An 11,821-nucleotide genomic window follows, 5' to 3' on the forward strand; every position below is an offset into this window, starting at 1 on the left:
CTTGAAAGTAATCTTTCCCTTTCTAAATACAGTAATACAATAAAAATGAGAAGTTTGAGCTGAGCAACGTTGTCATCTCCGTGGGGTCTGTAATGAATTTGCACATTTTACTCCAACTACTGTATATCTAATCAGAAAAAGATGTCCCCCGTCCCCTGATCTAGTGCCAAACAGTAAAAGGTGATTCCTTATGTTAACAATTTCAGCAGAATGGCTTATTAAAACCAGATTTTAGGGTATTATAAAATGCTTAGAAGCCCTTTAAAATGTCAACTAGGATCCCCAGAGACTACGTAAAATGTCAGCCCAGCTCAAGCGCCTGTTTTAAGCAGAATGAATTAGTGGCATGCTGTTGGAGGCTGTTATCCAAAACAATCAGTAAAGAGGAAAACATCAAGCTTTCTTTGTGCTTTTATTTGAAATGGGCCATTCAGAATAAACTTGTGGATATTTGAAGATCACTTATTCAAAGCTATGATTAAATACTGAGGTCCCAAACACCTCATTTTTTTTCCTGCTATATCTTTAATTAATACAATATTATTAAAAAGTCTGAAATTAGGCAGCACTTTCTTTCATGCAGCCTATTATAATATAATCATGTGCTTATTGTAATATTCTCTCCTTTAAAACCGCAAGAGATTCTTTCAGCTAGTCCTCTCTTTCCCATAAAGGCTCTGATAAATTTTCCTAAAATATTTCACATCATCAAAACTGTCATTTCTCTTATACTTAAGATAAAGTTTTAACCAGTGGTTATCACCTTTTTAGTATTCAGACATATGAGTTGAGTGATATAAAAACAATTTAAACAATCTAATTTTTTAATTTTTCATTTTGAAATTTCTAATTTGAAAATGACTTCTATATTAAAATGTGAATTGTGGTTACATAAAGCATTTTATTCTTTTCTAGAGTTTTTCCAAATAAAGTAGGTATGGTGTTTTTTAAAGAATGAAAAACTCCACATGGAAGGTAGAATATAATCATAAAAAAGAAAAAGATGGCAAGAGATGCAAAAAAAATCCATTTCCTTTTGATCAGTCTCATTTTTTGATTACGTATGGATATATAGTTTTACACATAAATATTCATGTTTTCACCTAAAGCTTCATATCCTTATATCTTTTGAGATAGCATTCATTTAAAAATTCCAAAATCATTTTAGATGAAAATTGAAACATAAGTTTAGGTGGTTAACACATTTCATTTGTTTGTTTTGGTCTCTTTACAAATGCATGTTGTAGACTGGTTTGCGTCTATTACCATTGTTGAAAATATGGGATCATAAAAACACATGTATATGTTTAGTAACTACTTTTAGATGATCAGTTCCCTAATGTAAAGAATCAAAAGGGACACTACACCTAGTACATGTAATTCCAAATATATATGGATTTTAATAATGTTTTAATAACTTAGACAAATTTTGTTACTTATTTGTTAAAGTTGAAATTTGTTGATAGAGTTAGGTGTTCCTATTTTATTTTTATTACTGAGCTCTTAGAAGGCAAGGAATAAATAACTGAAATTTGCTTAGGTTGTCTAGTATCCAGCCACTACACTACCTGAAGATGAAGATGAAAATGATGCCAACAATGGTGATAATGATATGAAGAGGACGGCACAAAGAAATGGAATCTCCTCTTTTTTTTCTGAGACTAAAATTGGTCGATAATAGGTCTCTTTATAGTCAGTAGCCCTTTCCATAGATCTATTTTTCTGTGTGCTTCAGTGTCTATGTATGTAGGATAAATACGTACTTTGTCATCTGCTAAGCTGGAAAGCTGCAATGGCAGTGTAGAAATGCTCACTCTCCATCTTCTTGTGTCCTGACAATCTGATTTTCAGTTATAGTACTAGAACAAACATCATCTTTACTTCCACCCCCATCCCACCACATGAATTCTATAGTTGAAAATGAAAAGAGTAAATACAATCTATACCAATATCAAGTGTCTCATGTGAAAGAAACTTTTTTTCCTAGTCTTAGTACAATTATATCTAGATTTTTAAAGAAGAGAAAATATTACAACAATTAGTATAAAGACACACAACTAAATTAGTTGTAGTAACTGGGCACATTTCTCAATGAACATGAAATATTTCATCATCAGAAGAAAAGGTTTAATGATGGTGATTATTTTTAGATAAGCAGATAACATGAGCTGCCTAGACTCAAAATCCAGTTATCTTTCAACAAGTGCAGAAAACAGAAGTGTACACTTATTCCATACATCACTTAACCTTTAATACTTTTCTTACCCAATATCTTGCTGATGTTGGAGTTGTGCATGTCAGGAAAGGCTTGAAGGATTTTCCTTCGTTCATCTTTAGCCCATACCATGAAGGCGTTCATTGGACGCTTTATATGGGGTTCATTGCTACCACGCCCCCTGGATTCTCTATAAATTCTTGATTCTGAGACTCCGGCACTTCCTAAAATTAAGGAACAATACTTCACATTAGTGTTAAAAGTTCTGGCAATTCTATTCCTTGCATTACTGTTTTTCTAGTCTATTAAAATATCTGAAAATAAAAAGTACATCTGATAATGGTACTTCCAGTTCTTGAGACAGATGCTTGTTTATGAAGATTTTGTGATAAGCCTTGTGGTGACAAATGTTATATTTGTATTTTTAATCCATTTCTAATATATTTCCCTTTCTTACAATAGTCTGTGGACTATTTCACTATTTATTTTCAAGAGCTCACAAGAAACCTGAATATCTGATCTTTGATGTAAATTAGAAAGAGGATAGTTGGATTAGATCAATAGACATGCAAGTACTGTAGAAATATTAAATTGGTGAAGAAGCTCACAAAATTGTGAAACACTAATATGTCTGACAGAATAAATGAGTACAGGTAAGAATGTGTCTCTGATACCTAAGCAGTATCAGAACATAGAGTACTCATGGCCTTTTCTTCTCTTTTGGGTTACATAAATAGAAATGCTGCTAGATAAAATTTTGCAGTTAAAATACAATATAGACATTCTCCTGTAACATGTTTGAAATTATGTGCTAATAAATGCAGGAAATATGCAGATGCAGTAATGATAGTCTGCTTCCCAAAAGATATTTGAAAATGGTAGGGAAAACAACAAATGAATAGTTACATTACTATGGTTTCTTAAAAAAGTAAACAGCCACATATTTAAGGTGAAAAAAAAAACCAATATATTAATTCCCCTGAATTTTGCCCTTTATTATCTAAGTTATCCTAAGAGATCCACTGAAAGTTACGTTACAATTAGCAGGACTCATGATGATAAAACACAACCAAGAGTCACAGTGGAACGTTAGGGAGCTGCAGTCATCCCTCTGGGTTTTATGTGACTTCGTAGAATAGCTTCAACAGGAGGAAACAACTTCCAGAGGTACTTGAGTTCGGGGGAAAAAAAGCAGCAGCAGAAGAAGAGATAATATTCGACTTATCATTAAAAAACATGGAAGAGAGGTATTTTGGTAGCATATAAAATTTTAAAATAATTTGGTATTTTAGAAGCATATATTATCAATAAAAGCAGATTTTGTTTTCTTCCTTACTCCTCATTCTTTTTTTTCTTAATTTGAGGACTAGAAATCAACCAAAATTACCCAGACTTGAAGACCTCTACAGCAGCAATCAAACAAACAAAAAAACACAGCCTATGTGTTGGTAGAATTTCTCACAATTTCTCATTCATTATATGCTCTTTGGTCTGATGAAGATTAGAAAATATTTTGCATACAAGCATGACTGAATTTAACAAATAACAGCAACAAAATTTTGATGTTTTAATGTTGATTACCATGGATATATTTTATCATGCTAATACAACTTAAAATTTATGAAATGTGTTATTACCAGTAATTGTCTTTTTATTGACAAAAATGAATGCTAATATATGGCAACATCTTTCTAAAATGGGTTTGTAACTAGCAAATGATCATTTGCACATCTGCCTTTTCTTGTTCTTACACCTTACATCAACATAAGCAATAAAATGAACATTATGTGACTTCATCAAAGCTAAACAAGCACTTTGTATGTAGTTAGGCCATGTTTATCTTATCCAAGAGAAGCAGAAAATAGAAAGAAATATTTGGATACAACAGGCTAGAAAGAAACATAGGCTTTTCTTGAATATCCAGTTGAATAAAATTCAGTTTTTCCAGAATTATCTGGTTAAAAGCTCAAGTTTGGCTAGTCCATTGGGTAGTGCAGAATTGGACTTAAAAGCAAAATTGACCCAAGGCACAGAGTAGAACTTGTGTCCTAAAGTATACTTCTCACTGGTTTGCCCTGGTGCAGTCTTTTCCATATGCAGGCAACTTCCTCTGCAATAGCAACAAATCTGAGGACAGTGCTCTTAAAACGCATGTATGTCACCTGACACTGGAGAGAGGTTTCCAGGTGGGGCTCAGTGTAAGAGGAATAGCACTTTCTTCTTCTCCCCTCTTTGTTGTACTATTCAAATTAGAGTAGCAATTTAATCAGTTGTCACTATGGATGTTTAGAATATTCAGATACGATACAGACAACAGAAGACTCAAGGCATGTGCGGAAAGCAAGAGGCTGCACAGCTGGAGGTATGGTTGAGTTAAAGAGGGTAGGCAGGACACATGACTGTATGGTAGAGAGTCTAAGAGGGAAGGAGTATGTAATGCAAGAAACCATCCTAAAAATGTCTTCTGAGTCACATATTCTTGTCAAGGTTGGACAAAAGAAAACTGGAAAATGAGCTTATAAACACAAATTTCTGTGAAGTTTGTTTTGGGTACAAGAAATAGGGAAGCAAGAGACAGTGTGGATGGTGATGGAGAGTATTTGCTTTCGAGTCATGCCGTTTTGAATCCAAGACTGCCTCCAGCACTTATAGGCCTATAACCTTGGAGAAAATGATTCAAAATTCCTATGGGCCGATCTCTTTATCTGTAATTGAATTTATAGTTGTGTTGGGGATTAATGAGATGATTGATGAAAAGCACTCAACAGAGTGCTTAGCACATGGAACTGCTCAGTACACATGAGCTCTTATTATAATGATCAGGTGAGGTGGCTGTCTTGTACATTTTTTAGTAGTTTTAATTGGTACTAAATAGACGCTTCTGCATCCTATTGGAATATATAAAAACAATTTTCACAAACCATCAGAATCTCCACTCATGTTGAAATCCATCATGGCATGGCTAAATTTTCCTTCTTCATTCTGTTTAACTGCCAGTTGCTGAGTCAGACTCTCCAGTGTTGTTTTTTCCTGAAGAAAAAAAAAAAAGAAAACATTTATAATGAGAGCTCAATCTGGAAATTATAATTATTCAAAGACTTTTTTTTCCTTGGGCCATAGATAATACTTTAGCTTCTGGAAGGGATAAGATGTTGATTTAGTCACCTTTGCATATTCAGCACATTATGTAGTTGAAACAAATTATCAGCAGGAGTTTTGAAGAAACTCTGATTCTTAGAACCTCCTTTATAGTCTTAGCATTTGGGTTTGGTGTGCCTACAGGATATATGCTGGGATCCTTGGAGACAACCTTCCCAAATCACAAAAGATACATAGAAATTTCATGGAAGCAACCTGTTTTACAATATTTGGAATGCCTGCTTTATTTTTAGACAGACAGTAGAAGTATAGGAGTGGAATGGTGCCCAGAGAAAGTCTTCCAATAGTCAGGTGACCAACTGATAGAAACATAATTCACAGTAGTGCCCTCTGGTTGCCATCTCCTTAAATGCCATCTGCATTCCTCATGCAAGGGTAATGAAGACGTTTAAATATTCATTGCTAATTGCTTGTCAAGTCTCTGTACATTCAATGTGAGTGCCTGCTACTTGGACCACAATTTGATTTGGATTGCTAAGCCAAAATATTGAGTTGGCAAATTATTTGAGATACAAATATACCAAAATTAGATCTGCAAAGGCATCAAGTCATTTAAAAGCATACAGTGCATGACTGGAATTCATGGAGAATATGGCATTACAAACTAAATTATTTTCAAGGAAAATATAATGCTTAAGTTAAACCACAAGAGATATTAAACTACTTCTGAATTAAGTAATTGAGTGATTTTAAGAACAGAAAAAGGATACAATGAAAGGTCTACAACTTTCTCTAGCATTTTCCATCATCCTTTCTCTGAGGATGATGTGGTTCCAGAACACTTTTAAGAAAAGCACCTATTGAGTTGCACAAAACTTGCTCATGTTGCTTTATATTTATTCACCTCATTTTCTGAGGAGCACAGTCATAAATTGAACAAGTGAATCATATACACTGCAGAATGCTATTGCTACAAAAAATGTTCACAGGAAATAATCAACTATTTAAGATAATAATTTTAAAGGTAAAGGGCCCAACTAATGTTCCCACCAAGAGCCAATAGAGTATTAAAATTTGTAATATAGTACATGGTTTATTGCTACAAATTCTGACAGTATTACAGTTGTATAAAAAAATAGATTAAAAAATTCTTTTAATTTAGTGGCCTTAGAACTCCTGTTCTCTACTCATCAAATTCTGTACCTGATTTAATTGCAAAAAAAATCTTTTAATTGTCAATCACTATGAATGAAATACAGTAGAGAAACTGGAAATAAAATAGTTCTATCAACTTTAGTTCTATATGATTATCTAGTCTTAATGTTGAAATGAATCATATATTTAAAAATGTAGAACCTGACACAATTTGATTTTGTGTGTGAAATTGGTATTTTCAGCTGCTTTATATGTTCTAGATTTCTTTTGTTGAGTAAAGAGCACCAGGGACACCGACTTAACCATCTCTCTTTATAGTAAATGTAGGTGTTGAAGTAGAAGACAGTTACATTTAAAAAACACACTCCATCAACATGATACTATAGTCACTGGGTCAATGAAGACTTGGCTGTACTATCTTTGCTAAATGTACTGGCATGAATTACCTCTCAGGTTTTGATTTAACGAGGAATAGGACAATAATGCTACCTATTTTTTAGAGAGTTTTCCATTTTGAAGTAAAGTCTTTCAAGAAGGGAAAATGAAATGAAGGTGGTCAGAGTAAGAAAAGAATGAAATATTAAGTGACTTCTAAGGTTCTGAGTTTAGATGTATGGATCTTGTACGATCTTCGCAAGAGGCTAAAATTAGAAAATGATTAGTAGGGAAGTCACAACCAGTTTTTACAATAAGTTACCCCTAACTATCTAACTCTGAAACACATAGTATAATAAAATAATTCAGTTAGTTACCGAAAAGTGACATCTACAATACTTCTCAAGAGGATGTTAGTGGGAGATAATGGCAGTCATATAGGATGGCAGTCACATAATAGGATGCACTTTTTTTTTGTGAACCTTTGCATAGTCATTTAAGCTAATTCTCAGATATATGAAGAGGGGAAGTGAGAGGCAACTGGAGGAATTGGAGACTGTATGGGGTGTTTTTAATTAAAATACACTTACAATAGCATATAAATTAAAATGGTAACATTGCCACATTTTAGAAACTCTCACGATAAATTCAGAAGACCATAAGAAATTAAGGTAAGGGGGATATAATAAAACCTAAGTGGCTATATGCTAAATATATGGCATATAAAAATATAGTGGTTATATGGTAAATAATTATAATATAGTTCCATATAAAAATTGATCCTGTAGTAGAAGTTTATATTTAGTTTTTATGTATAAAGGTAGATATAAATTTACATGTAGATAGGAGTCTAGATGATATACTGAACTACCAGAAGAATGACTCTGATTTAAGAATAGTTCTCAAAGTTTAAATTCAGTCTATTGCGGTGGTCCCCAACCTTTTTGGCACCAGGGACCAGTGCTCCTATGAGAACCTAATGCCTGATGATCTTAGTTGGGGCTGAGGCAGTGATGTTAGCGCTGGGGAGCAGCTGCAAATACAAATGAAGTTTTGCTCACTTGCCTGCCGCTCACCTCTTGCTGTGCAGCCCAGTTCCTAAGAGGCCATGGACTGGTACTGGTCCATGGCCCAGGGGTTGGGGACCCCTTAATTTAGGCATGTAGGAGGAAAACGAATCAGCCAAATGTTATAAAGCACACATGCTGGTACATTGGGAAGATTCCTCTCATCTTACTTTTTCCAATCCCACACATCCTGGACTGTCCTCTTCCCAAGTCTACCTATGCATTATCATGTCTAAAATTCAATCATTTGAGATTCTGTTCCTCAGGTTAAATATTTCCCTTTACAAAAGCCTCTTTTCAAATGTGCACATATTACTGAAAAAGGTAATATTTTGGTTATCAAAGTTCTTATAATTAAATTAACCCTTTCTAAATAGAGACAGCTGAAACAAAATGAGGGCAATATATATCAGGCAGGAAGTGGGTAAATAAGAAGATGTTGAAAATGGGAAACACTAAAAATTGAATTTGGGGAAACAAAAAAATGTTGATGGGCACAGGTAACAATTTTTATCCAACTTATATTCTTAGTTCTAACTGGTTCCAATAAAAAACAAACAAACAAAAAATAAAAAAAACAAAAGCAAACAAACAAACAAAAACATTAATCAATGCTTTGTACAGAAAACAAAGCACTCTGTGCCCCTATTTTAGGATCAGTGTTCTGGAACACAAGTCTTGTACAGCGCTTATACTTTACTGCCCTCTTAATACTACCCAAATACTAATCTGAAACTGATAAGATTTATTGGTCATCTCTAACTTTTTTCTATTAGATATAAAACAAAATTCAAAGAAAAATAAACACACTTAAAGAAATACTTGCCAAAATTCTGAGTAATCTCAGAGAAGATGGCACAAATTAATTACTACTAAGTAGTCAAAATAAAATAGTCTTGAGGATTTATAAATAAGGACCAAACATGATGATGACCTGTATGCTTTCTCTTTTGAATAAAAACTAGCAATTGGATAACTAGATTTCCTTTGGAAATATGATTCTTAGCTGGGTAATCAAATCTTTTACAATTGTGTAGGTTTTCTAAGATCAAGGGGAAACATTAGGTAAAGCCTGTTTTTACTTGAAAAATATTCTGATCCTGTGCCGACTTGTACAAAGATCCAAATGAATTGTATCTTATCTAAAGAAGAAAAGAAAGTTGTTGACTATACAGTTTTCTTAGGGTTAAAGGAATCACTCTAAAAGTCAACATTCAAAGAATTATATTGATGTGTTAATATTCACGTAGGGAAATTGGCAGCTGATTTGGGTTCTGTGACTTATCCAATGACTTGCATAATAGAAAACAGCACATCTATTGTTTGCATGTGACATCAAGAAGGAGAACCAGGAAATATCTAAAGAGATGTGGTCAATGAATTGATTTGAAGTGGTCAGTAAAGATCTGTGCTTTTGAGCCAACAACACAGTGAATGGCAAAAGGCCACAAGGATTAATGGGAAAATGACATTTTAAAAATACAGAATATAACCCATATAGAAAATAATGAGTGTGAGGATCAGGAATATCATATCTTCACCAAACTCTGTCATATATATCAGCTGTATTACTTTAGACAAATCAATTAACCTCCTTGAGTCCCAGAATCATAATTTGTAAAATGGGATTTAAATATATAATAGATTTTCATTAGTTTAAAAAAATTAAGAAAGACATACTTTTAATATTAGGTAAAAAAGTCAATGAGGGAAATCAAACAGACAAAGATTTTTCCTAACATGTAAGAATTACAGGAATAGTTAGTTCAGCATGATTATTATGTACTCTGCCATGGTTATGATCTTCTATTCTCTATGGCCAAATAGTGGACTCTGCATTAAAAAAAGAATGTTGGTAACAACTCTAAAATTTGTCGAGATTTTTTCTTTCTTCTTGTATATCATCTATGACAATGTAGTTAATCTTTTTTATTTTCCATTTTATGCTCAGGCACAATGGTTTGCAGCTCCATAATATGTCTACTACATATTTAAATTGAAAATTTGTTTTATTTCATTATTTCAGCTTATACAGAAAACAACTAAAAGTTCTCTGTGTTTGTAAAGGATCAAATGCACATCCTTTGTTAATATTTAATAGAGCGGTTATACAAAACACACATACAAACTGTACTTTAGAAGAGGTAGTATTTCCCTAGTTACCTAAGCCTGAATTAAACAGTTCATGAGTAGATAGTTCCTCTATTATTCCTTGAAATTTGAATTTGTATAAGTGATGAGCTCTGCTCCCCACCAGACATATACACACAAAAGGAGAGATGGGCTGTGGATCAGCTATCATAATGGACATCCCTGAAATAAAGCTCACAAAGCTATAAAACTCATAAAAAGCACATGCATGAAATGACAGAATAGAGTGTGACTGTCAAATGTTGACTCAGTAACAGTTAAACCCCTTCTGGCTGCACTTTTTTATGGTCTCCTTCTATACTAATGACAAGGGAAGAACAAAGAAACAGTGACAAAAAAAGGTTTTTAATACTCCATTTATGTGAACTTCACAGACCACCAAAGAAGATGAAAAATTATTTATAATGTTATAATGATTTATCAATTGGAGACTTTTTTTAGCAGCTTAAGTAAAATACAAAGAAACAATGCATGTGTCCACCTCCTCAACCTCTTGATTTCACTCTTATTGAGATTACCATTTTCTAAAAAATAACCATCTACCCACATAATCTAACAGCACAAATGAGAGAAAAGGCTTTCTTATAAATCATATATAAATTATATACAAATACATTCACACATTTACACACACATATACTTCCCTCCGACATCAACAAAAATGCAAGTTGAAGAAATCTTTCACTGATTTAACTCTAATCAAATGTTAATTTATCCATTAGGATATTCCCAGACACTTGTGTACTCTGAAATCTGGTATCACTTAGGGATATTTTCCCATTCACTTTTTCCATCAGAAAATTATAAGGATATATGAATTAATTGGTTGAAAGAGTCCATAAATGTCTTCTGGTCTAGACATCTACAAAAACTGCCTTAACTAATCCTGATATTTTCCCCTGTTAAATTCAGAGATTCTCTGAATAGAAAAATCAGAACCCATAATATTATTCCACCATCTAGTTTCCTTTTATTAAATTTGGTAGCCAGCTTCACAAAATGTTTCTTGAAATGTAATTCTATCTAAATTTTTTAGGATCTTAGATACAGCATCCATTTACGATCAAACCACTTAACAAAATTGGTATAGAAGGAAAGTACCTTAACATAATAAAGGCCATCTATAACAAACCCTCAGCCAACATTATACTTAATGGTGAAAAACTAAAAATCTTCCCTCTAAGATCAGGAACAAGGCAAGGCTGTCCACTATCACCACTGCTATTCATTATAACATCAGAGGTCCTAGCAAGTGCAATCAGGCAAGAGAAAGATATAAAAGGCATCCAAACAGGAAACGAAGTCAAACTGTCACTATTTACAGATAACATGATTTTCTATAGAAAACCCTAAATACTCCACAAGAACACTACTAGAAACAATATGCAAATACAGTAAAGTCTCTGGATACAAAATCAACGTTCAAAAATCCATAGCGTTCCTATACTCTAATTATGAAGCATCAGAAAAAGAACTGGAAAAAACAATTCCTTTTGAAATTGCAACAAAAAGAATAAAATACGTAGGAATAAATTTAACGAAACGTGTGAAGGGCCTATATAATGAAAACTGCAAGACCCTATTAAAAGAAACCGAGGAAGATACAAAGAAATGGAAAGATATTCCATGTTCTTGGATTGGAAGAATGAATATAGTTAAAATGACCATATTACCTAAAGCATTATACAGATTTAATGGAATCCCCATCAAAATCCTATCAGCATTTTTTAAAGAAATAGAAAAAAAAATCATCAGAATT

General features: G+C 33.1%; 1 protein-coding gene across 4 annotated transcripts in view; it reads right to left on the reverse strand.

Moving 5' to 3' along the window:
* The window catches only part of SOX5 (SRY-box 5), a 378,734-nt gene that overhangs the window by 5,942 nt on the left and 360,971 nt on the right, over window positions 1–11,821 (reverse strand). For all 4 annotated transcript variants that reach the window (XM_015589995.1, XM_006912686.1, XM_006912688.2 and 1 more), the window contains 2 exons: window positions 5,137–5,245; window positions 2,266–2,439 (listed from right to left, as the gene is read on the reverse strand). In XM_015589995.1, coding sequence (XP_015445481.1) covers window positions 2,266–2,439; window positions 5,137–5,245 — 283 coding nt within the window. The remainder of the gene's footprint in view (window positions 1–2,265; window positions 2,440–5,136; window positions 5,246–11,821) is intronic.

The sequence above is a fragment of the Pteropus alecto genome, unplaced genomic scaffold (assembly GCF_000325575.1).
Source record: "Pteropus alecto unplaced genomic scaffold, ASM32557v1 scaffold103, whole genome shotgun sequence".
In the NCBI taxonomy this organism is placed as follows: Eukaryota; Metazoa; Chordata; class Mammalia; order Chiroptera; family Pteropodidae; genus Pteropus; species Pteropus alecto.